Source organism: Myotis yumanensis, unplaced genomic scaffold, assembly GCF_028538775.1.
Source record: "Myotis yumanensis isolate MYYU_CA2020_CCGP unplaced genomic scaffold, mMyoYum1.0.hap1 SCAF_11, whole genome shotgun sequence".
NCBI classification, from domain to species: Eukaryota; Metazoa; Chordata; class Mammalia; order Chiroptera; family Vespertilionidae; genus Myotis; species Myotis yumanensis.
The window spans coordinates 44,134,624-44,161,151 of record NW_027223762.1 but is presented as its reverse complement, the minus strand read 5'-3'; the positions used below and the strand labels follow the sequence as shown (position 1 = coordinate 44,161,151).

The window sequence follows — 26,528 nt, the reverse complement described above, 5'->3', positions numbered from 1 at the left end:
ATTACATGAGCTAGGTGCTACAAGGGATATAGAAAACATAACTAAGATTTATTTCCATGTTCACTATGCTATGTTATCTCATTTAATCTTCAGAACAGCTTCATGAGGTAGGTATACTATTATGCCCATTTTCCTGAGGAGAAAATCCACTTGTCCAAGGTCTCATGGTGAGTAAGTACTGAATGAGGTATCAAACCTGGCTTCCTCTAACTTCTTCGTTCTAATATTTCTCTATATAGGAGCAAGCAAGACATGATTCCCAAGCTCAAGGAGCTCACAATGCAAAAGGGAAGAGGATGACAAGGACATAAAGAGCTAGAATATAAGGCAGAACATGTGATGAAGGGCTGCTCACTTACGGTGGAAGGAATCTGAGAAAGTTTCTGGGGGAAAAAGTGGCATTAAGCTATGTGGAATGATATGTGAATTTTCATAGATGGAAATGGGGATTAAGAAAAGCATTTCAGGTAGAGACAACGATACAAAAGGGGAGAAAAGGTTGGATAACCACAAGTGGTCTAGTTTGGCTTATTATCATCCCTACATTCCCGAAAGGGTCCCAGACCTTCAGAAGGCTTCAGCAGGAGCAATACATGTAGAGCAGAGTGAGTCACAAAATGATCTCCCCTCTTTCCAGTTCCCCCAAACCACAACACACACCAGCCTGACAAGCAGTCCCTGGCTAAGAGCTGGAGGTAGAAGCAGGGGAACAAATCTGAATCAACTGGCACCTCTGATGTCACCAGCCTGTGGTGTGGCACAGATCTGAGCTGGCATGGAAGCCCACTGAACGAGTGGGGCGCTGTAATGACAGATGTATTAGGTTGACTGGGAGGGGGCTATTCCACCAGGAGCTTTGGGTCACCAAAGGGAAACTGTTCCAGAACAAAAAACTGCACAAAGGCCTATATAATTTCTGAAAGAAACATTTCAGCCACAGAACAAATGCAAACATCATTTCTAACATATAAACAAATAGAGGAATAATCATTGGATATAAAAATATTCAGCAATTCAAAAGGAGAGGATCAATCTGTGTGCTCAAGACAAGCAGCCTCTTAGGAGACAGCTGTTGCCAAGAACAGGAAAAAACAGAAGAATCTCATTGAGATTCAAGAGATGGCCACATTGATAAAAACAGGCTGTCATAAAAAAGGGAGCAATGTGAAAAGAACATTCTTAGACTTAGAGGAGAAAAATACAATTTCCAAAACAAAACACCCAGTGAAGACTGCAGTAAACCTGATGACTGAATGTCATATAGAGTATCAGCTCAAGAAATTCTCCCTAAAATGGGGGGGGGGGGGGGGGGGGGGGGGCAGGAAATTATGAAGAATGAAAAGACATGCATGAAGGTCAGAAGGACATCTAGTGTATATTGCAATATCGTGGGAGGGTTGGTTTTTCTTGTTCTTTCTTTACTCTGAAAAGATGCATCAACATGTAATGCCACCTGTGCTTCATCTCAAGCAATTAATTAAATTGCGAATCATACAACTTTTCAAACAGGGGCTAAAATGATCTGCAAATCCACAGTACCTGTAGATCAGACAAAGCTACCCAAGCAAGGAAACAATTTTTCTTCTCATACAGAGAGATGAAATGCAACCCTCAATAACAACAAGAGTCACCTACAGAGAAGACCACTCCTCATGAGATGTGTGTCTCCTGCACATGAAATGTCACCATCACTGAGAATCACTGTCTAATAGAAACCCTTTGTATCTCTAGGTATGTAAGAACAGAAATAAAGTTTAAAGTCATGGTACAACTCGGAGTTATAGTCAGAAGTAACTGATCAGATGAAAAAATTTATTTAAAAAAACTAAAGAATTGTTTAAATTCTTTTTTTTTTCTTTTAAATATATTTTATTGATTTTTTACAGAGAGGAAGGGAGAGAGATAGAGAGTTAGAAACATCGATGAGAGAGAAACATCGATCAGCTGCCTCCTGCACATCTCCTACTGGGGATGTGCCCGCAACCCAGGTACAGTCCCTTGACCGGAATCGAACCTGGGACCTTTCAGTCCGCAGGCCGACGCTCCATCCACCAAGCCAAACCGGTTCCGGCTGTTTAAATTCTTAAAAAAATTTTTAAGAAATTTTTTGACACAAGATTTTCCACCAGAGAAATCCACTGAGTACCAGAAAAGATTTTACATATACAGGGTGTCCAAAGAAATTGTATATACACTTTGAATAATTAATTCCAATGGGTTAAATCTGAAAAGAGAGAAACATCAATTGAGCTATCAACTATTAAGTGTGTACACATTTTTTGGGGACACCTTATAAATATACTAGAGGCCCAGTGCATGGATTCATGCACCAGTGGGGTCCCTTGGTCTGGCCTGCGCCCTCGCAATCTGGGACCCTTTGGGGGATGTTGGATGCCTGGTGCATGAATTTGGCCCGATCCCTGCAGGCCAGGCCGAGGCCCCCACTGGTGCACGAATCCATGCACCGGGCCTCTACTATGCATATAAGATATTTGGTTAATCTCTTCCTGCCTTCCCCTCTCCCCCCTTCACTCTGAGATTCATCAAACTCTGAGTCTGTTCCATGTTTCCATGCCTGTGAGTTGAGCGTCTGCCCCCTGGTGGTCAGTGTGCATCATAGCTACTGGTCGAATGGTTGCTTAAGCATATAAGTCCCTCAGCCCGGCCTGTGCACTCTCACAGTCTGGGACCCCTCAGGGGATGACCACCTGCTGGCTTAGGCCTGCTCCCCGGGGGATTCGGCCTAAGATGGCAATCAGACATCCCTCTGGCAGCCAGGCAGCCCTCGGGGAATGTCCACTTGCCAGCGGGGAGCAGGCCTAAACTGCAGTCGGACATCCTTAGCGCTGCTGAGGCGGCAGGAGAGGCTCCCACCACCACCGCTGTACTGGCAGCCATCAGCCTGGCTTGTGGCTGAGCAGAGCTCCTCCCATGTGAGAGCGCCCTGACCACCAGAGGGCAGCTCCTGCATTGAGCGTCTGCCCCCTGGTGGTCAGTGTGTGTCATAGTGACCAGTCATTCCCAGTCCTTCTGCTGTTAGGGTCAGTTTGCATATTATCCTTTTACTATATAGGATAGAGACCTGGTGCACGGGTGAGGGCCGGCTGGTTTGCCCTGAAGGGTGTCCCAGATCAGTGTGGGGGTCCCGCTTGGGTGCCTGGTCAGCCTGGATGAGGAGATGATGGCTGTTTGCAGCTGGTCACACCCCCTTCAGGGTGGGGGTCCCCACTGGGGTGCCTGGCCAGTCTGGGTGAGGGGCTGAGGGCCGTTTTCAGGCTGTCGGGTGACTGAAGCTCCCAACCTCTCCTATTTTTCTTTTTCTTTTTTTTATTCTGGGATTTATTTACCTTCTATGGCTGTCACTGGAACTGAGAGCTGGCTTTAGCTCTGAGGCTCGGCTCCAGCTCTGAGACCTCGGCTGCTGAAAGCAGTTATCTGGGTTTGTTTGGCTTCTATAACTGAAACACTGTTGCAGCTCCAGCTCTGAGGCCCGGCTGGCTGAAAGCAGGTTTCTGGGGTTTGTTTAGCTTCTATAATTGCAACATTGTTTCTTAGAGTGCAGCTCAGAGGCCGGCAGCGGCAGGCGGGGAACCTTGGCTTCCTCCATCACTGGAGCAAGCAAGCCTCCTGTTTGCTTCAGCTGCCTGGCTGCCGGCCGCCATCTTGGTTGGCAGTTAATTTGCATATCGCCCTGATTAGCCAATGGGAAGCGTGTCAGAGGTATGGTTAATTACCATGTTTGTCTATTATTAGATAGGAGATATATATATATATATATATATATATATATATATATATCTTGCATACACACCACACACACACCACACACACACACACACACACACACACACACACACACACCTGGACCTATCCTGGCAAAATGTCAACAATTCATAAAAACAAACAAAAAAATCTAAACAAAAGAAAGATAGTTTTAGACAATCACTCAAAAATTATTCCACCCACATACCTTTTTTAAAAAAACAAAACAAAACTTTCTCTGAAATATATTTAATTAAAACATTAAAACCAATTAAAACATTAATCAAAATAAAGATTTAAGAAATGGGAGGATGTGATAATGAGAAAACAGTGGTCAATGATCAACTGCTAGAGCAGAGTTAAGTATAAAGTAACTATTTTTAATGTGGTTTTAAAGTTTAATGCCAGTTTCTACTGTTAAAAGAGAAATTTCACAACGTAAAAACATTCTGGAGCTCTAAAATTTCAGCTGATTTCAATATACCTGGTGGATAGAGCATGGAGAAAACAGTAATAAAAAAGTAGTAGAGCCTAGGCATCTACTAGGTGGCTGAGTGGTTGAGCATTGACCTATGAACCAGGAGATTGTTTGATTCCTCGTCAGGGCACATGCCCAGGTTGTGGGCTCGATCCTTAGTAGGGGACATGCAGGAAGCAGCTGATCAATGATTACCTCTCATTATTGATGTTTCTGTCTCTCTCCCCCTCTCTGAAATCAATTAAAAAAAAACTTTTTTTGAAGTAGTAGAGGTTTAGGTTTTCTTTTCTTTCACGGAGACTCCATTACCATTGATAGGTAGGTTTAAACATGTATATATTTAGAATTTAAATGTTTATGGCAGAATAAAAACAGTAAATTTGCAATATAAGTGAAGGGAAGAAAAATGAAAGAAAACGTCAAATATAGCAAAAAAAAAAAGGAGATGAAAGCACAACATAAGGTGGCAGAAATAAGACATAATCATAATAAAAGAGAAAATTTCCCAGAAAAGGCAAACTCTGAGATTGGGTAAGAACTAAAAATCCTGTTCATAAAAGAAATACCTAAAACAAGAAAAACCTGAATTAAGATGACAAATTGGTTAAAGACAAATGGACAGAAAAATCCACTAAGTAGATGCAAATAAAAAGAAAGATGTGGCAAAATTGTACTAAGAAAAAAGCATTAGCCCGGCTGGGTTGAGTGTCAACCCATGAAACAGGCAATTGCGGTTCAATTCCCACATGCCCAAGTTGTAGGCTCGATCCCCAGTACAGTAGGGGGTGTGCAGGGGATAGCTGGTAATTCTCTCTCATCATTTGATGTTTCTCTCTCTCTGAATCAATAAAAACATTTAAAAAAGAAAAAAGCATTAAATGCCAGAAGAGGTTTTTAAATACTAATAAACCAGTAAAGACTCCACAAAGAAGTCATGAATCTTTTTACATGGAATGATAAAGCATTGAAATATATAAATATAGAGCAAAGACAATTAAAAATATGAGAAATGGACAAAACACAATAAAAGCACAAAGCTTTAAATAACATATTTCTCTCAGAATATAAAAAGTAGATCCCAAAAATGAGAACATGGAGAATAAAACTCGAAATCATCTTTTTTCACATATCTGAAACTGGGATGAATCTTACAATGTTCACTAAATTAAACTTAATAGATATTTTAATTATTCCATAGACGGGTTATTAAATTCATTGTGTCTTATGATCAATGGCATCTTAGAATTTACAAAATATGTCACATCAAACTCTATACCTTACAGATAATACACATTCTTCTTACAAGTTCATGGCACATTTATGAAAATTGCTCATACATAAAAACTGATCATACATAAACCATAAAGAAAATCTAAGTAATTCCCTCAATTAGAAACTATATAAGCCACATTTTCTAACCATAACAAAATTAGAATAGCAAAAGAATGCTCACACAAAATCTACTCAGAAAATGTAAAATATTTTTAAAATAATTCTTGGACAAAAAATAAGTCAAAACTACAATTATAAACTCTAGAAATTTCAGTTTAAATCTTGTATGTCAAAATCTAGAAGATAGGGCCAAAGTTTATCCCATGAAAATATTTCCAGTTGCAACTGCTTTTATTATTAAAGCAGAAAAAAAGGAAAAGTACACAAACTAATCATTCAAACCAAAGAACTTTAAAAATGCAGGAAATTCTGAGAAAGAAACAAATAAATTTAAAGGTAAAAACAATACTATAAGCCCCTATAGAATTAAAAAATAAAACCCATTAATTAGGTCTTTATAAAACAAGGCAAATAGACAAAATCTATCAAATCTATTCCTCCCAAAAATATTCAAAGAAGCAACATTAGACAAAAGTAATTCTAGATTCAGAAGAGTTTAAAGTATAAAAGAATACATGTACTAATTTTACTGTATTAAATTTGAAAATCTCAATACAAGACAATAGTATGGTGGTTACCAGTATGTTGATTCTTCTAATCCAGGGGTGGGCAACCCCTGGCACGCATGCCAAACATGGCACGCCAGTAACTTTTGCTGACACGCGAAACCCTCTCTTATAATCTTCCATTTACAATTTTTTTCTTAATATCGACTTTATTTTCAGATAAATTCAGTGTAGGTGCATCTTAGATAAATAAGTAATTTTACATAACAAGTTATCTTAAAGACCATAGACATGGATTGACGAGAGAGGGGAAGAGCAATTTCTATGCCTCTGCCTTAACTCTCCCTGCCTTCCTAGATCCGACCAGTGTTTTGGTTTCATCCACATACGCTTGTGAATCTTTGTTCTCAGTGATGAATTTTGTTAAGTCTCATAATAGGAGTAATCTGACGGATGAAAGTAGTAGTTCGTTCATATCTCTGAAGGTCACGAAATATAAACCTGATGTAAAATCTCTGTCATCAGTGATGCAGCAGCAAAAGTCCCACTGATAATATCAAACGGAGTCATAAAGTTTTCTGTCGGACTATCAGTGTACATGTATACATTAAAAAATAAATGTATTTTTCATCATCATATGCTGTGTTTTTGTCGCTCAAATGAATTTTATTATTTCGTCAAGGTTCTTCACATATGTACACCTTAAGAGATATCAAGTAGGCGTAACATGTTCTCAAAAAATTAGGGTTGGCATGCCGAAGAATTTTGAGTCAGAGATTTTGCTGGTTTTGGCACGCACTCACAAAAAGGTTGCCCACCCGTTCTAATAAATGAACATGGAATATCTTTCTATTTCATTGTGTCTTTTTCTATCTCTTTTAATACTGCTTAGTAGTTTTCAGTATACTATAGGTCCTTCACATTTTTTTGTTAATTTTATTCCTGGGCATTTTATTCTTTTTGTTGCAATTGCAAAAGGAATTGTTGTTTTCATTTCTTTTCTGAAATTTCATTGTTAGTATATAGGAATGCAGCAGAAATAAAACCACATGTATATGGGCAAATCATTTTTGACAAAGAAGCCATTACAAAAATGTAAAGATCTTGATAAGGAAAAAAACTCCAAGAGGTTTGAATAGGGAATTCCTACAGAATACTGATAAATGGCCAATAAACATAAAAAGATGTTTAGTTTATTGGTGCATATTGTTATAAAGGAGAAAAGAAGGCCTCATTAATAAATGGTACTGGAAAAATGGGAAAGCCACGTGCAAAAGAATGAATATAGACTACAGTTTGTCCCCATGTACAAAAATTAATTCAAAATTCATAAAAAACCTAAATATAAGATCTGAAACAATAAATTACATAGAAGAAAACATAGGTACTAAACTTATGGACCTTGGTCTTAGAGGAGATTTTTTGAATTTGACCCCAAATGCAAGGGAAGTAAAGGCAAAAATAAATGAATGGGACTATATCAAACTATTTCAAAACATTTATTTGCAAAGATATATGCACCTCATTGAAGCATTATTCATGGTGACCAAGACATGGAAACAACCGAGTGTCCTACAATAGATGATTGGATAAAGAAGATACGGTGCATGTATACAATGGAATACTACTCAGCCATAAGATGAAATACTGCCATTTTCGAAAACATGGATAGACCTTGAGAATATTATGCTAAGTGAAATAAATCAGTCAGAAAAAGCTAAGAGGCATATGATTTTATGCATATGTGGAATATAAAACTCAGAGACACAGACAACAGTATGGTGGTTACCAGAGGGAAGGGGGGTGGGGAGTAGTGTAAAGGGAGCCAAATATATGGTGATGAAGATTATCTTACTTTGGGTGATGGGCACACAATGATATAGATCATGTATCACAGAAATGTACACTTGAAACCTGTATGATCTTATTAACCAATGTAACCCCAATAAATTTAATTAATTAAAATAATAAATAAAAAAGCAATAGGTTAAAAAAGATGATGGGAAAACAGATCCCAGTCACAATAACAACAAAATGTATAACCACCTAGGCATAAACTAAACAAGGATACTACTGGGACAAGTAAATTCTATTTGGAGAAAATTAGATTCCTATAACTTCTGTTTTTGTTTTTTGAAGATCTAATTGGCTTTATTAGCAATCATGAATCAGGCAGCATCCCATGTAGCAAGTGGAAGGGCACTCCCTAGACTCGTATAACTTTAAAAATAAACATAAAGAGGAAAACCAAAAAAGCAAGAGTAAGGAATATAGGTGCATTTGTTATAATCTTGGTCTGTGAGAGTTCTTTCTAAACTTTAACATCAAAGGCAGCAACTATGAAGAAAAAGACAGATTTAAGTACATAAAAACTTATAAGTATTATACTTAAAAATACATCACATATAAAGATTTAAAAAATGTCAAACTAGGGAAAGTAGCAGTATATAACAATTAAGATACTTAAGATATGATAAGTTCTTAGGAAAGCCATTATAAAACTGTAAAGATATCGATAAGGAAAAAAAAAAACAACCCAAAGAGGCTTGAATAGGGAATTCACTAAAGAACAGCTGATAAACATAAAAAGATGTTTAGTTCATTTGTAATCAAAGAAATGTAAAATAAAACAACACACCGTTTTATTGCCACGCTCATTAGCGAAAATGAAAAAGAATAATATCCAGTGTTGCAGAAAGCATGAGGAAACTGATACAACTTTTCTGAAGAAAAATTTTGGAAATTGTAACAAAAGTGTCAACAAGATGCATAATTTTTGTATATCAAAATGAAATTGGTACTTTTCTGACTGGAAATTTTGGAAATTATAACAAAAGTATCAACAAAGTGCATAATTTTTGTAGATCAAAATTCCAGTTCAAGATTATCCTAAGAAAATACAAGGAGGCACAAAATTTAGCTATTAAAAAGAATAAAGATGTAGCTACAAGGCTATTCATCTCTGTAACACTTATAATAGGGAGAAATAAGAAAACTAAATATTAAAGAAAGACCAGATAAGTAAATAATAGAATATATTATGCAGTATATGCCACCATTAAAATGACATTACCATGAAAGGAAGACCTTGTATATAGTGATGTGCAGGTGACAATCACAATTTTTGTTTAAAAAGAGTAAATGCATATGTTTTATATATTTATGTAAGTATATGTAAATAAATGCATTTTCTCTGTAGAAAAAAATCTAAAAGGACAAAATGTTAATTTTACCTCTGGATAATGGCATTATATGGGAGTATTCGTTATCTATTGCTGCATAACAAATTATGCCAAAATTTAGTGGTTTAAACAAAAACATTCATTATCTCAGTTTCTGTGGGCAAGGAATTTGGGACCCAGCTCAGCTGGGTGGTTCTGCCTCAGGCTTTCTCATGAGGTTTAGAATGGATGCTGGCGGAGGCTACAGTCATCTAAGACCTGACTAGGGCTGAAGGATCTACTTCCAAGAAGGTTCACTCAATAAAGCTGTTGTCAGGATTCAGTTCCTTGCTTTGTGGGCCTCTTCACAAGAGGGTATGTGTCATGACATGGTAGCTGGCTGGATGCATCCCCAGAGCCAAAAGTGATTAAGAGAGAACAAGACTAAAGAGACAATGTCTCTATGGCCTACTGCAGAAATCATACTGTTATTCATGCTACATTCTAGTCATTAGAAACAAGTTATTAAGTCTAGTCCACATTAAGGAGGGAGTTAAGATTCATGTCTTGAAGGGAAGGGTATCAAACAATGTGTGGACATATTTTTAAATCCCACAATAGGTGACCTGTGGCATACTCAGAAAAAGACACATAATTTATTTTCTAAATGGAAGTTAATTTCACAAACACAAATACACAACACAAAAAGACAATTTAAAAAACAAATATTCTCATTAAGCACAATGTGCCTGCCAAAAAAAAAGGTAACACAATCCTTGAGTTGGAATAATGGCACCCAGAACAAGTTCTATGATATTGTAGACCATTTAGATTATATCCAGAATGTCCTGTTCAGCTCTGAGTACCACTCTTAGTAAATTCTCGGTGGAAAACTAACAAACTGGAGCTCATCACCTAGACAAAGTTACTTCAGAATGAGGAATAGTCTGGAAGAAAATGGTATTTGGCTTGAAAGAGACAAGAATTGAAGGGGAGAAAGAGCAGGCAAATCATTGCCTTCAACTATATGAAGGGTTGCCACGTAGGAAAGTTAAAAGGACTTAAGAGGCAGAACTTGAACCAATGACTCAGAGTCACAGGTATGCAAAGTGGTTCATACAAGAACTTTCTAACAGTTGTTAAAAACCAGAATGAGCCACTCAGTGGATGTTCCCATTGGCTGCAGGGGTCTGTGGCAACTGAGCATGATGCTGCCACGCCCTCGCTACCTCTAAGGTTCATGTCCAAACGTCTATTTCCTTACTCACACCGAGTGAGGTGTGAAACCAACGTTATAGCTTTACCAAAGGCAGTAGACCTAATACAAAGGCCTAAGCCACGAGGCATCAATGAAATGTACAGTGCTTGGCCTAACATAATGGAGCGCCTGGTACACAGTATGTGATTTATACATGTTAGTTATATCTGCATTCATTCAAAATGTGACAAGGTGCTCTCTAAGGTCCTTTCCAATTTTTAAGACTTCATAATTAAGTTAAAATCACTATAATTAACTATTAATCCTGATGGTCAGCTTCAGTAATATATTTAAGGGTAGGAATGACAAAATTAATCTTCAAAGCCAGAAGAGCTGGACATGCTTTGGGAACCCACACAGAACAGAAGCAGTCACTTATGCAGACATGTAAAAACCACAAAAATCAAAGCTAAACATATTCAAACAAGTCATATCCTCTCTGGTATGCTTTCTGGAAGGAAGATATTTTAAAAAGGAGACTCAAACTGGGCTACTTCACCTACGCAGAGCAAATTAGATTATTACGATTAGTTACTCACCCATGCCTGCCACCTATGCACAACTGAAAACTTACTTTTTGCGGGCCAGCTGCCTGGACATTCTGCCATGATGCTACAGGTTCTGTAGCTACGTGCCACTCTGGGTACCTTTTCGTGAGTAACTTCACAAAGCTGGACTTTCCCACAGCTGCAATGCAAACAGCATGTATTGGGACACTTCCCAAACCAGGGCTGAAGGAAAAGGCGGCTATTAAATTCTGCCCAATTTAAGGGAACAATTGCCAGTTTTTCTAATTTCAAAATTCAACAGTAGCCTTACCACTGTCAGACTGACAATGGGTCAAGGCCACCCTAACCACAGTCATCACAATATTTTGTTTTTGTTAATCCCCACCTGAGGATATTTTTCCATTGATTTTTTGGGAGAGTGGAAGAGAGAGGGAAAGACAGAGAGAAACACATCAATTGGTTACCTCCTGCACGGGCCCTAGGCCCAGGCCAGGGAGGACCCTGCAACCAAGGTATGTGGTACGTGCCCTTGACCGGAATCAAACCTGGGAACCTTTGGTCCACAGGCCAAGGCTCTATCCACCGAGTCAAGCCGGCTAGGGCCAGAGTCACCATAATGAATGCAGGCAACAGGGAGGAAAAATACCCCTAACATTTGATTTGAAGTTTTACTGTCCCAACCTCCCAGAAGCAAAAAGTATTTAATAAGAGTTAAAAATGTAATAGACTATCAAAAGCTGATGAAATCAGCTGTTGTAAAGCTTTAATCACAGTCCTATTTATTCTGTGAAAGTGTAAAAATTGCAAGTTTTCCAGAATAATTTATGACCCTTATTCATTCAACAAATGTGACGAATGCTCAGGACTGTCTGACACTGCGGGTATAATGATAAACACAGGACGGACTTTGCCCTCACAGAGCTTGTATGGAGACAGATACTAAACAAACACTCAAGGAACTAATAACAAAGTGTGTTAAGTGCTAGATAAGAAAAATGCAGGAGGCGCTAATATAGCTCAGGAGGTCAGGGAAGGCTCTGAAAAGCATCTGAGGTAAAACCTGAAAGACAAGGAGTTAGCCAGAACAAGGGTAGGGGACCGGTAACCTAAGCAGAGAGAGCAGCATGGGAAAAGAGAAAGAACTAGGCGTATAGCAAGACAGAAGAGAAGTCTATGTGTGACCCTGAAGAAGCCAGAGCCGTGATAGTGTGATGAAATGAGGGAGAAGTGTGACTCAAGATATGTGTGTGGAGAGGCGAAAGGCAGGCTGGGGCGAGGTAATGTAGGGCCTGGGCCATCGTAAGAAATTTGAATCTATTCTAAAGACAATGGGAAGTCAATGATGATGGGTTTTAAGCAGGGAAATGTCAAATTTCCAACTAATTTTTAAAAGATTCCTCTGCCAGCTGTGTAAGAATGGACTGATATGAAAGTAGGCAGACCAGTTAGAAGGCAACAGTAGCTGGAACCAAGGTGCTTTGAGAAATACTTCGGAGGTTAAATCAACCTAGTACTACAACATTCAAATCTTTTCCCATTTACACCAAGGTCTGGCCTGTACTTTCCTGAGCTCCAGACTTCACTGTCTAAGAGCCCTCCAGACATCTTTATTGGATGGCCCACAAACACCTCACAGTCAACATATTACCTAAATGACCTCATCATCTTCACCACCAAACTGACTTCTTTCCTATTCCACACCTCAAGTATGGCAGCACCAACCACTCACTGTCAGAACTTCCTCCTCTGCCCAACCTCAAGGGGCCACCTTTTAATTTCCCCCATCTGTCCTTTTCTCTCTATTCCCATCTCCTGCTCAAGACCAGGCTCTCAACGTTTCTTGCCTCTCCAACTCTGGCCTTGCCCTCTTCAGTCCATCATTCATACCGTAGCCACAGTGAACACAGAATAACATTGCGTAAAACTCTCTGACAGCTCCATGGCGCCTTCATGACAAAACCCAAACCCATAGCATGGCCTGGGAGACACATCATGGAATAGCCCCTGCAGACACCTCTCTGGCCTCAGCTTCCCGTTAGCTATCCTGAGCTCCCTCTGGACCAAACTCCTTACAACTCCAATCATGCCATGTTCTCTGCAGATGTGACCATACATATGCTTTCCCATTTCCTGGTACACTTCCTCCCCTCAGCTGCCTAACTCCAACTCAATCTGCAAGAATCTGCTTAGATTTAACTCCTGTGTGAAGCCTTTCTGGCCCTGACACCCCTAAACTGAATTAGCTAATCCTCCTTTGTGCTTGCCCTGGCATGCTGGGTAAGACTCCATTACTGACATTGCAATTGCATTTCTCCAGGTAGAAGATGGGGCTCCTCCAGGGCAGGAACCAAAGCCTAGCCTAATGAGCTGATTGAATGAATAAAACACTTTAAACATTATTAATTTTAGCTCCCTCTAAAACCCACATTTGTTAAAAATAAAAAAACCTTAAGAGTGCTTTTGGAACTTAACCTCCTCTACTGAAGTTGATCTTTCTCAAGTGACTTCTACCCTTAGGAAAAATCCAAATGGAACCCAGAGAAAAGAGGAAGATGCCCTTCTAGTCAATTTTATCAGCCACTCACGGCTACTGACAGGAGCGAAGAGATGTCTCAGCAGAAGAGCCCACACATCCAATGTGACATTTATTACACCCCACTCCACTCCTCTCTGAACACACAGGGCAGGAACAAACACTATGAATCTATGCATTTTGTACAGTCATGCTCCTCTCTCAGCCCCGTCACCACTTGTGCACATTTACTCAGCCTCTGCTCTTCCCACACATCAGTGAATAACCAGTGTCTAAATCCTCTCCCTTACCAAGTCTAAGGTCCCACCTCTCCCATAAGCTCAGGACTTCTCTAACTCACACCAAATTCCTACCACACTGGGGCAGTTGAGTAAAACAAGAAATACACAGATTCTGAAACTACATACTAAACTACTAAATACAACTTTCTATGCTTACCATGGAGCACCTAAGAGTGGCAGGAATTACAAATTGATTGAGTTTGATATTATCAGATACTTGCCTGCCCCAAGTAGCCCCTATTTTAAAATATCTGGCAAAGATGATCAACATTTAGATTGCAAGTTGTTGATTAAATCTGAAACATGGTCTCTGCTATTCAGCTGAAAAGCTATTTTAATTAATATGAAAGATGAAGGTACTTGTTAGCTGGGTGACACTGAGTGATTGTTAGAATTACTTAAATTTTTTTAAAGTTAAAAACAATTACGTAAGAAACTGCTGCCTATGGAAAGAAAGAGCCCTATGGGCCAGGGAGTGCCAACTTTACCTCCCAGATCAGACACTATTAGTTCATTTAAAAGCAGTCAGACACTAAATAAATAAATAAATAAATAAATAAATAAATAAATAAAAGCAGTCAGGACTCTCAGAAACCGACTCATGCCATTTAAACACACAAAACCCGGAATGCCAACAAATTAGATGTAATGGGAAAAACACAGTTCCAATTACTGGAACAATCACAGCAGGGCAACACCTCCACCCTGCGCTCTATTCTCCACTCCAAAGCTTCTGGAAAGCCCGTTTAGTAATCAGAAGCTGGTTTCAGCAAAGAAAGACAGGTCCTAAGAGTTGTGCCATCCATGTTGCTGTAGGGCTTGGAGAACCTGGGTCATTTACCACAGGGCACTAGTCCTTAACCTGCATTATAAAGGAACTCGCTGTGCTAGGCACCACCCATCGATATGGAAAAATTAATTTAAAAAAATAATTAAAGGTTATATTTTTATATTAAAACCAGACACAGCATAATTATTTTTAGTGCTGTGATACCTGACACTAATAGTTTCTTCCTCCTGCTTGGGTTTTGATTTTTTTTAAGATAAATGTTTTAAAGTGTTCCCAGGGGCTTCCCAGTGGTACTGGCTGGCTCTCCACGGCTACACTGCCCTGCTCCTAGTGACCAGAACCCTCGTGTCTACGGAAAGCCACTCTTCTTCATGCAGCACTGGACCAACTGACAAATTCCTTTCTTTCTTTGGTCTCTATGCAGAGCATCATCCTTTTATGATATCATTATCATAATTTAGTTATATCCCAGCTTAACTGTTACCATTCAAAATATTTTAATATTACATCTGGGAGGTATCAGATCTCAGTATCAAACCTTTCCTGAGAGTCTTGGATATCCTTGTACTTTATTATATGTGCCATGACTTGAAAAGGGGTGGGAGCTATTTTCTTAGAGTATATTACTTCAACATGTTGATTTTTATTGGCACCAGGATTATCATTTCAGAAGCTGGACCAGAGTTCTATTGTTAATGGTCATCTTATTCCTAAGTCATGGTTATTTTCCTCCCACAAATTTTTCTATAAACTACATTGCCTGCTATAACTACATTATGCTAAAATCTAGTAGTAAGATAGTATCTGATGTAATGCCTAAAATAATATATTTTTTTAAATTTCATACAGTTGTATTTCATGGGAGACTCTTAAGTATATCATCACCTCCAAGCATTTTCTTCTCCAAAACAAAATGAAAAACACGGTAAAAAAAATTCATTTTAAAACTTTCTACCAAAAAGCAAACAATGGCAGTAAATATAAAACCATCTATCTTTAAACAAAAGTTCTTTAAAGAAAATTAAAGCCTTTATTTCCGGAACTTCATTTGATGCTGCATTCATTTACTCAGTCATTCAATCAAGAGATGTAGCTACTAAGTGGTAGGTACTATAACTAAAATGATAACCTAGGCTGAGACCCTGCTCTAAAGGAACTTTATCCACGATCACTATGTAGGTTCTGAGCCTATAGGCATTCTGGGGAAACTTCCAAAAAACCACTCAGCAGGCTTAAAAGAAATTCAGTACATGTTTGCCCTGATTCCGTTTACCATGAAAATAAAGTTCCTCACAGCTTTCAAAGTACAACCCAAAATCTTCCATCCTGCCTGAGAACCTCACTGATCTGAAATGTCCTCCCTCCCCCACATTTGCCCACCAGTTGATTCATCCTTTCACTGCCGCCTTCTCCTTGAACTTCTCCAGCTCCTTCACCTCTAGGCAGAGTTAATTACTGCCTGCTCTGGTTTACCAAGATATTACACTGTAATTATTTGTGACTCATCACTCTCTCCAACCAACTCACTTTTTGAAGACACAGACTCACCTATTCCCTTTACATCCTGAGTATCTAGCCAGGTACAAAGAATGGAGATGGCCAAAACCGGTTTGGCTCAGTGGATAGAGCGTCGGTCTGCGGACTGAAGGGTCCCGGGTTCGATTCCGGTCAAGGGCATGTGCCTGGGTTGCGGGCACATCCCCAGTGGGAGATGTGCAGGAGGCAGCTGATCGATGTTTCTCTCTCATCGATGTTTCTAACTCTCTATCTCTCTCCCTTCCTCTCTGTGAAAAATCAATAAAATATATTAAAAAAAAAAAAAAAAAAGAATGGAGATGGATAGATGGAATGAAGTGAATCATATAAAACAGACTCCAATTTACAATGTATGGAATAAATAGGTCTTCTTTTCCCCTAGGATTCTTTGCCCAATTGTTTATACTCAATAAAAGTTAAAGATGTGCCCTGGCTGGTTGCTCAGTGGTTAGAGCGCTGGCCCACACCGAAGGGTCTTGGGTTCAACTCCCAGTCAAGGGCATGGACCTGGGTTGCAGGTTCAATCCCTGCCGGGTCAGGGTACATATGGGAGGCAACCAATCAATGTCTCTCTCACATCAATGTTTTTCTCTCTCTTCCTTTTCCGTTTTCCCTTCCACTATACTATCTCTAAAATCAATGGGAAAAAAAATATCCTTGGGTGAGGATTAACAACAGCAAAAAGTTAAAGATGCATATTGGTGATCTTAAATTACTAATCTTGAATGCCAGAGGAAACATGTTATTAGGAAAGCTTTATGTTCAAGTCTCTAGATTGCAAAAGTGTAAAACACTTCCCTCTTTTCTGGTAGGGTCTCTAAAATCAAAGTAAGAATAGTCTGAGATGACTCACAAATTTCAAATCGCACTCCTTTCTTCAATCTAGGTTTATAGTCATAAAATAACTGATATACTTAATATATCACTTTAGTGATGAATATATTTAAAAAGATACGCTAGCCCTAGCCACTTTGGGTGGATAGAGCATCAGCCTGCAGACCAAAGGATCCCGAGTTTAACTCCAGTTAAGGGCACATACCTTGGTTGCAGGCTCTTCCCTGGCCAGGGCCCTGGTCAGGGCGCATGAAGGAGGCAACCAATCAGTATATTTCTTTCTCTCAGATCAATATTTCTCTCTGTCTTTCCTTCTCTCTTCCACTCTCTCTAAAAATCAATGGAAAAATATCTTCAAATGAGGATTAATAATAATAATAAATTAATAAATAGGCTGGGTAGTTTCTTTTTTAAGGGATTTTAAGTATCAAGCTTTTTACTTTTTCTTTTTTTTTAAATTCTCACCTGAGGATATGTTTTTATTGATTTTTTAGAGAGAGGAATGGAGGGAGATACAAACAGACAGATACCGGTTTGCTGTACACACCCTGACTAGGAATCGAGCCTGCAACCTTTCAGTGTATGACACATTGCTCTAACCAACTGATCCACCCAGACAGGGCCCAAGCTTTTCACTTTCAATCACACATGGCATATGGCTTCACAACTCAAACTAGATGCCATTAATTGTTACTTTACTTATCTATTTCCCTTACACATGCTGCTGTCTACACCTGCAGGATCAGAATAACAAGACTTAGAGCAGCAGGCCTGTAAGAAAAGCTACTTGAAAGATATCTAACTTCATTTAAAACAGGAGTTCACCTTGCCCTGTTCAGGTTTCCTGAATGGGTACTTTTTTTCTGATTTGTTTAAAGATGTCACCTGTGATAAAGAACCAAAAAATTATTTGATTTGATTATATGAGCAGTTTCAAATACTTCCTTTGTGGGTACCAATGACTAACTTCCATGTGGATATCACAGCACAGGATTCACGCATCTGGTAAACACTGAATGAGTACAATGGATGAGGCAGGGGATTAGGTGCTCGTGACACAAAGATGAATAAGACACTAAGTGCCAACCCAGGGAAGATGTTGAATGCGCAAACAATCTCAACAGAACTCAAGTGCTACAGCAGTTGTGGGTACAAAATGTTTTGAAAGCACACAGAGGAGGCTGTGACTAATTCTGTCTGGAGAGTCATCAGTGTGGGGTGATGGAGAATAATGGGAGATACAACTAGGGAGAGCCGGACTAAAGAACCCTAATCACCTTCTCATTATTCACTTCCCTTGGGCAACTGCATTCACTTCCAAGGCTTCAACAAGCCCCCAGGTCAACAACCTCCGTCTATGAAATCTCAGCTCCCATCTCTCTCTTGACTCCAGGCACATATTCTCATCTACCTCAGAACACCTATCTCTGTATGTCTCAGAGGTAGCTCATATAAAAGACATCTATCTCTCTTACCTCCCCAGACTTCTTCCTTTATTCCCATCCTCAGTTTTCAGTCAGTGGCCAAATTATAAAACCTCATTGTCATCTTCTATGCCTCCTTAGCTCTCACCTCCAAGCGGCCATCAAGTCCTATCAATCCTACTTCCAAAATCTCTCTCAAACCATCACTTCTTCTCTGTCCCTCCATTCCTTCTGTGCAGGCCTACAACTTTCCTCCCTCCAACTACTATGGTAGCCACAAAATTTATCTTCTCCAAACTGTTTCCATTTATCCATTCAACTGGATGCAAGGCATTGTGGGTACTGCAGCAAACAAGACATGCAAAGAATGTGCCTGACTTCCTATTTGCTCCTTCCAGCCAAATTTCTTTTTTAAATTAATCTGGCCTTGACACATACTAGCTTCAAGTCTTCAGTAGCCTCTCACTACCTAAAGGAGAAACTCCTAGCATGGACCACAAGGCTGTTCGAAAATCTGGCAAATCCTACCCCTCCAACCTCTTGTTCTGCCATCCTCTCACAGGCCCTTTAAACTCCAGGCACATCCAGCTACTTCCCTGTTATTAAAACCTCATGTTTCTTCAGGTTTTGCTTTAGCAAATGTTACTTCCTGTGGCTGGAACACTCTTTCCTCTTCTCCCCCTTGGGGATTCTTACCCCAGAGATTCCAAGTTTCCCTGCCCAAACGTGGCACTCATCACATGGTATATAAATCATGTTTAAAAGGCTGCTTCTTCCACTTGGCTGTGAGCTCCTTACAAGACAGGAGCTGTATCACACATGAGTCCACCTTCACTGTAGACATTCAGTGACCTTTGGTTGCATGAAAAAGTAAGGAAGAAGCATAGCAATCTGGAAAGGTTAAGAAGCAAAGGTCAGGAAAATTGGGAAAGGCAGCTCACACCTAACCTGATGTCCTGTGCAAAGTACTTGCTTTGTGAAGTACTTTGTACCTCTCTGGGCTCTAAGGCTAGAGCTTCCTTTGGGGGCATGTTTCTCAAAGTACAAGACAAAACAGCTTTGCACACCATCAGGCAGACAAGCAGGACCCTCCCTTCTCATTCCTCTCAGTGTTTCTGATTTGACCGGAGAAACACACACAGCCATGGTGACTGGCCTCACTTTAAATTCATGACAACTAAGTCCAAGTGGGTCCTTAATGCTTCCCCGAAATTCTACATTTCTCCCTTTCACTCACTCAAGTCAGGACTCATTTAGTTGCCATGCTCCTCATTATTAGAAATAAACTGTGCTCCTAGTTAAGACCAAACTTGCTCTTCTTGGTCTATAGATTCCACTCCTTCTTGTTTACTAACATCACTCCAGCAATTCTATCCCCTCTTCTGTTTCACCATTTTTGTCTCTCTCTCTGAGACTATTTCTAATTTCTCTTACAAAAACCAAAAAATAAAAACTATCTCAAACCCTCTTTCCATTTCAGTTAGCACCCAATGTCTTCCCCTTTCTAGGAAAACTTCCAGACCATTGCTTACCTCGATGTCTCCAATTCCTTACCTCCTATGCTCCTTGAACCTACGCCAATCAGACTTTCACTCTTATTGCTCCCAACAGCTGTTCAAGTTCACCAAAGAGCTCCATTAAAGAGCATTACACAGTTGATTTTTCTCTCCCCCAAAGAGGTTCTTCAGCTGGGTCCCAAGATATCATTCTCTTTTGGCTTTTCAGTGGTCATTCCTTCTCAGTCTATTTTGCTAGTTCCTTCCCCATCTCCTCAATCTCTTTAACATTTGCCCCAGGGGTTAGTCCTTTCCATCAACATACATAGACTCCTGGCTTTAAATACCATCTACATTTGTAACTCCAGTCCAGGGAGACTCTGCACTCTGGGCTCATACATTCAATTGCCTATTCAACATCTCCACATCTCTACATAAATATCTAATAACCATATAAAAACTAAAAACAAAATCTTGAAACCATCCCCTGCCCCAAATATGTTCTTCCCATTCTCCCCCATTTAAGAAAATTCAGAACTCCATCTTTCAAGTTACTCAGGTCAAAATGATTGGAGTCATTACTGACCCCTCTCTTTATCTCACTCCACATCTTTTAACAAATCTAGTTAGCTCTACCTTAAAATGTAACTAAAATCCAATCACTTCTCACCCTGGTCCAACTCACCGAAACTCATCACTGCAGTAACTTCCTGACACATTCTACCTTCAACATACCTGTCAAAGTGATCATTTTATAATTTAAGTCAGATCATATCACTTGACTGATCATGAAACCTTCCAACAGTTTCCCATTAAGGACTACAAGGCTTATAACCAATCTGGCCATCCCTTATCTTCTAACCTTATCACCTCCCTCTCCCTCTTGCTCACTCCATTCCTGCCACAATGGCTTCCCTCCTGTTCCCTGAATACATTTTCCATCTCAGGGCCTTTGCACTTGGTCTTCTCTCTGCCTGAAAAGTTCTTCTCCCAGTTCTCCACATGGATCGCTCCCTCACCTTCAGGTTTTTGCTCAAATGTCACCTTCCCAATCTTGACTGTTTTGATTACCCTATTTAAAATTGCAACTTCCCTCAATCCCTCATCCCTGAATTTTCTTCATCACACTCATTACTACCTAACATACGGTTTACTTTGCTTAATTTATTTTATTGTCTATCTCTCCCCACTTGAGAGCAGAGATATTTGTTCTGCTCACTGCTGTAGCTTCGGGGCCAAGAACCCTGTTGGCCTGTGGATCTGGCTCAAAAGGTTATTTGTTGAATGAATAAAATGAGAAATTCTCAGTTTACTGCTAGCATGTCTTTTGACCCTCAACATTGCTAATCCTCTTTGAGAGTTCATCACCTTATCAGGTAAAAGTATAAAGTCAGAATTTAGTAACATTAAATTAAAATGTTTTGCTTGCATTTTCTTTTCAATCGCTTTTTATTTAAGACACGGGGTTTCTATTTGTTCTTGTAACAGTTTTTAACTTAATAGATGTTTTTAAGCTTAAAACGAGAGTCTCTTCTAAGAAAGACATTAATAAATTCTATTGGGACTAGCAAAGAAACATGACAAAAATAGTGAAAGTAGTATCTGAATGCCTGAAGTTTAAGAACTCTCTTAGGGTAGAGTAACCAGGTAAAGTAGTTATAGATAAATAATAGATGGTATTTTTAGTGTATGCCCCAAATATTGCATGGCACCCAACGGCACTAAGAAATTACTCATCTGAAATCCTGTTTTAAATGGGCATTCTTTTTCCTCCCCCTAAATCTGGCAACTCTCTTAGGACAAAGAAATCACACCAAGCGCCTTGACGCTTCCATTTAGATTTATCCATAACAAGCTGGTTGAACTCTTGTCCTACCAACAGACTGCGTGGCTTTTATGTCCCTGTGGGCGAGTACTGAGGAATGACGTCCTAAAAACCAGAGAGGGATGGATTCGCAGTGCATTTTGGGAGGGGAATGGTCCTCAGAACTGGCAGCCTCGCTGCACTGACCGGGGGAGAAGGGGGTAGGGAAGGGGTTCCGGGCCCAGCTCCCTTTCACAGCCTCTCAGACACCTGCTTAGCGGAGGCCAAGGCTTGGCAGCCCCTTTCCGGCCCTTACCAATGTTGCCTTCGATGGAGAGCCTTCGGGGCCCGTGCCCCGCGTGCAGGCCCTTGGAGGGGGGCACGCCCTGGAGGGGGCTCTGAGCCATGGAACTGGAGGGAGCTCGCAGCAGCCTTAGAAAGCGCCTGCCTGCGGCCATCCCACCCAGAATTCCGCAACCAGCACTTCCTCCAAGAGCACTTCCGCCAAGAGCACTTCCGCTCCCGGTACTGTCGTCCGCGCACAACAGCGCACCTCTGACGTCAGAGATCGCCCGGCAGGAAGTGGGCGTGGTTGAGCTGACTGAGAGGGTGGGGCCAAAGGGACCGCTCTCTTCTCGCGATGTTTGTCGAGAAGCGTTGTGAGAAAGTCAAGTTCGGTTTTGGGATGCGGGAAAGTTTGCTGATACCAAGGGCGCGATTAACCCCTTTGCATTTGCTCATTGGAAAACAACACTTTAAAAGAGACATAACAATTCCAACGCCTTTGCATTTTTGTATAACTTAAAAATAATTTTCATAACAAAAGACAAATCAAAGTAATTGTAATTTTATTTTATTATTATTTTTTTTTAGTAATTGTAATTTTAAACGAGGTTTCTTTTTTCCAGGTGTTTGTGGTCTGGCTTTTATTCTAAAATGGGATGAAACTGGACGTTTTTAAGTAGGAAAATGATGCAATCTAATAATTTACACAAATTAACTTTTTCCCTATTCCCTGTAACGCGGCAGCACAATGCTGGCACTTTATGGAATAAATCAACAAATGAGTTCAACTACATCCCACCTCTTAACTTTGTCTCTTGAATAAATAAACGTTTGCTCAACCGATTGGCGTAGAAGCCAAAAATCCCATTAGGATAAAGTGGGTGGAGGCTTGGAAGTGACTGGAACTGGTTTAAACTTGGTAGATTGGGTTCTGTCGGGGAGAACAATTGCGGGGTGGGAGTGGGGGTAGGGGGGGTGACGTGCGGGGGGCGGAGGGGGGGGGGGAGAGTGATGGGGATTCCGAATGGGATTTGTAAAAGGAAGAGCCGGGGACAGAGGGACTCACACGCCGGTGTATTAAACGAGTCCTGCTGTCGATGGAGAACTGCTTTGCAGGGGAGCCGGGACAGTTCTGAGCTGCTGCTCTGAGTGCGGCCCTGACTGGCTTCGTCCTGCCACCCCCAAACGTCCCAACGACCTCAGATTTATGGCTCGTCAGGGGGTGCTTCCACCTTCTGCGCTTTAACCACGAGAGTCAACAGGCAACACCGCATTCAGGCAGCACTCTTGGAGGTGGAAGCTTTTAGGAAGCAGAGACCGGCTTGCAAGGGGGTGGGGAGGGTGGATGCCTGGGACACCTGTCCTGAGGCTGTTTGCATAGCAAGCACAAGCCCTTTTTCCTCTATTGATGTTTATATAATAGTTGAAGTGACGTTTGTATATTAAACATTTTTAAAAAATAGATTGTACATTTATTTAGGATAACCTGGGTGGAGTACTAATGAATATTGGAACAGCTAAAGTCTGATTCATCCCCACTCCCACAGCCACCTCTGTGTAAAATTATTACTTGCCCTGGCCAGTTTTGCTCAGTGGATAGAGCATTAGCCTGTGGATTGAAGGGCCCCAGGTTCTATTCAAGTCAAGGGCATGTACCTTGGTTGCAAGCTCAATGCAGGCTGGATCCCCTGGAACCTGGTCGGGGCATGTGCAGGAGACAATCGATCCATGTGTCTCTCTCACATCGATGTTTTTCTCTGTCTCTCCCTCTCCCTTCCACTCTCTAAAAATCATTTAAAAAATATCCTCGGGTGATGATTATTAAAAAAAAATAAATAAAATTTACATTTCTTTGTCTAAGTAAACTCAGATTGGGAAAATATTCATCCAACAATGTTTGAGAGGTTCTCTGGGCCCTCGAGGTCTCGCTGCTTCATTGCCCTCAGGGTCTCTGTGAAGGCTAAAGGAGGAAGTTGTCAGCAGGTTTATGTGCAGACAGGCAACCGACCTGCCCCTAAAAGTTGAAGCTCCTAAAAGTTATTATTTTAACAAAACTTTAGTGAAGTATAGTATGTAGTGAAGAAAAGAGCATGTATTATAAGTTTACAGTTTAATGAAAATTTTCACAAAACTGAATATATCCTTGTTACTAGACTCAGATAAAGAAAGAACGCATTACCAGCATCCCCAGAATCCATTTCTCATGCCAGTTACTACTCCCCCAAGGAAAACAATAGCCTGAGTTCTAACAGCAGACTTTAGTTTTGCCTGTTCTATATATAAATGAAATTATATAGTAAGTACTAATTTCCTTCAACATAATATCTGTGAGATTGTAGCTGTCGTTCATTCGTTCTCAGTACTGTGCAGTATTTCACTATCTCCCTCTACCACAATGTATTTTATCCATTTTATTACTGATGGACATTTGAGAATTTCTAGATTAGGGCTATTATGAATAGCATTACTATGAATGTTCTTGAATATGTGTTTTAGTAAAGTTAATTATGCAGTTCTCTTGGGTAGATACTTATGATACCAACTGCTATGTGATAGGCTATTTGCATGTTCCGTTTCAGTAAATATTCCTAAATAATAAATAGGTACACAGTGTTTGACTGTACCTGTCGACACTGCCACCAGCAATAAGTGAGCACACACCCTGGTTATTCCACATTCTTAGCAACAGTTGGTATTTTCGTGTGTGTTTTTTTCATTCTGTTGAATGTAATAGTGTCTTATTATAGTTTTACTTTGCATTTTCCTGATGACTAATGAAGTAAAACACCTTTCCATATGTTTATTTTAGAAACCTCTGTTGTGAAGGACCTGTTTAAGTTTTCTATGCCCATTTTTCTAATGGCTGTCTTTTACTTATTGTTATTGTTCATTATATATGTTGCATATGTGTCCTTTGTGAATATTTTCTCTCTGTTTCTTGCTCCTAAAAGCTCTCAGATTTTTTTATGTATAGTGTAACATAAGAAACAAAAATGTCTTTTGCCTAAATTGCCTGTCAGTTATCTCAATTCTAGTGATGACTCTTCTATCCCCTTTATTTCTTTATGCTTGCTTTATTCTGTTATACCATGCATGAAAATTCAATATCTTTCTGGTCTTAATTCCAAATTCCCAGAAGAAAGGATCTGATGGGCCCAGCTATGCCCAAAAGATAGGGTCTCAGAGAACAAACATGAGTATTAGGTCCCCACCCTTGTGCACGAGGAAGGCCTATTAAAGGGATCATTGTGAGCAAGGTCAACATCTAAAAAAGGTGATGATCAGTTCCTCCTAGAAGTAGTAAACAAGGGGTTTTTATCCCACCTTAGGTGTTGGCCAGAGACAGAAAGTAGTGGCATTTTGGTGAGCAGAATTATGTCCCAGTTGCCTAGAGGGATGAGGCCACTTTTTGCTCCTGGGTGATTGTCAGGTATCTGCTGGAGTTTATGAGTAAGAGCTCACTGTCCTATATAAACTCTAGCCACTCAGTATCCATTCCATCATTCAATATTTACTGAGCATCTACTATGCACCATTCACTCTGCTTAGTCCTTGGGGTGCAGCTCTGAAGGCATTACTATTTTCAAATGCTTTTTAAGTGCTATTGTGACAAATAAAATACTGACTCATATTACAAAAAGGCTTATGCAGCCATTAAAAATGGGGAGATAAATACACACAAATGTGACCCTGACTTTCTTCTTCTGCTTGGACATCCTGTCAGTTACAGTCTTTCTACATCAAGGACATCTTGATGTGCTGGACTATGCTGACTCAAGTTGGTGAAGCTGGGAAGTACGCTCCTGGAATCCCCTCCTGACGGGGCTGTGAGTTAGAGTTGGCCAAAAGAGGACCTAGTGTGAGATTTGAAAAGCAATGGAAGCCTCAGCAACTCCTCTTGGGAGTTCTCCATAGTCAGATACTGTGACAGACAGATGTGCCATCAGATAGATACTAGCTAGTCCTCAAGGCTGCAGTGATTCTTCTGCGATCATCTCACAATTCCTTCTAGACCTTCTCTTCCCCAGCTCCTCCCACCTTTGGGTAGTCTCATTCCTAATAACTTCCTTCTTTCTGCAATGCGAATGGTGGCTCTGCTCCTCTGAGTGAACTCTGACTGATACACCTCATCACAGAGGGAGGCATATAGGGGGGTTTGGATTCAGACAGCCAGGGGAGAGGATTAAGAAAGCTAATCCATAGGCAGCTTTTAACACAAGGCATGTCACACAGCCACCCCCCAATAGGCAATGCCCTCAGTGTCTGGGACATAACTTCTATTTATCCTTGGTTGACTTCCTGTTGGAGTTCTACTCTCCTCAAGCCATTGTAACCAACCCACTGAAGAATTCTAGGACAGCACTTCTTAAAGTGAGGCAAGACTGGATGGGGAGGGAAGGGAATGACCAATTGGCCTTCCCTTCTTCCCCCATACGGAGACTCCAGCGCTCCCGTCTCTAGCAGGGAGTGTCAGTACTC

The 26,528-nt window shown here is 40.3% G+C and overlaps 1 protein-coding gene across 3 annotated transcripts in view; it reads right to left on the bottom strand.

Annotated features, from left to right (window-relative positions):
- Positions 1-22,267, bottom strand: part of DGUOK (deoxyguanosine kinase) — a 40,435-nt gene extending 18,168 nt beyond the window's left edge. For 2 of the 3 annotated variants that reach the window (XM_070428468.1, XM_070428469.1), the window contains exons 1-2: positions 22,081-22,267; positions 11,132-11,244 (exon numbers count right to left, since the gene is read on the bottom strand). In XM_070428468.1, the coding sequence (XP_070284569.1) occupies positions 11,132-11,244; positions 22,081-22,222 (255 nt within the window). In that variant the 5' untranslated portion in view covers positions 22,223-22,267. The remainder of the gene's footprint in view (positions 1-11,131; positions 11,245-22,080) is intronic. The other variant, XM_070428470.1, reaches the window with a different exon arrangement.
- Between the last annotated feature and the right edge of the window lie 4,261 nt (positions 22,268-26,528).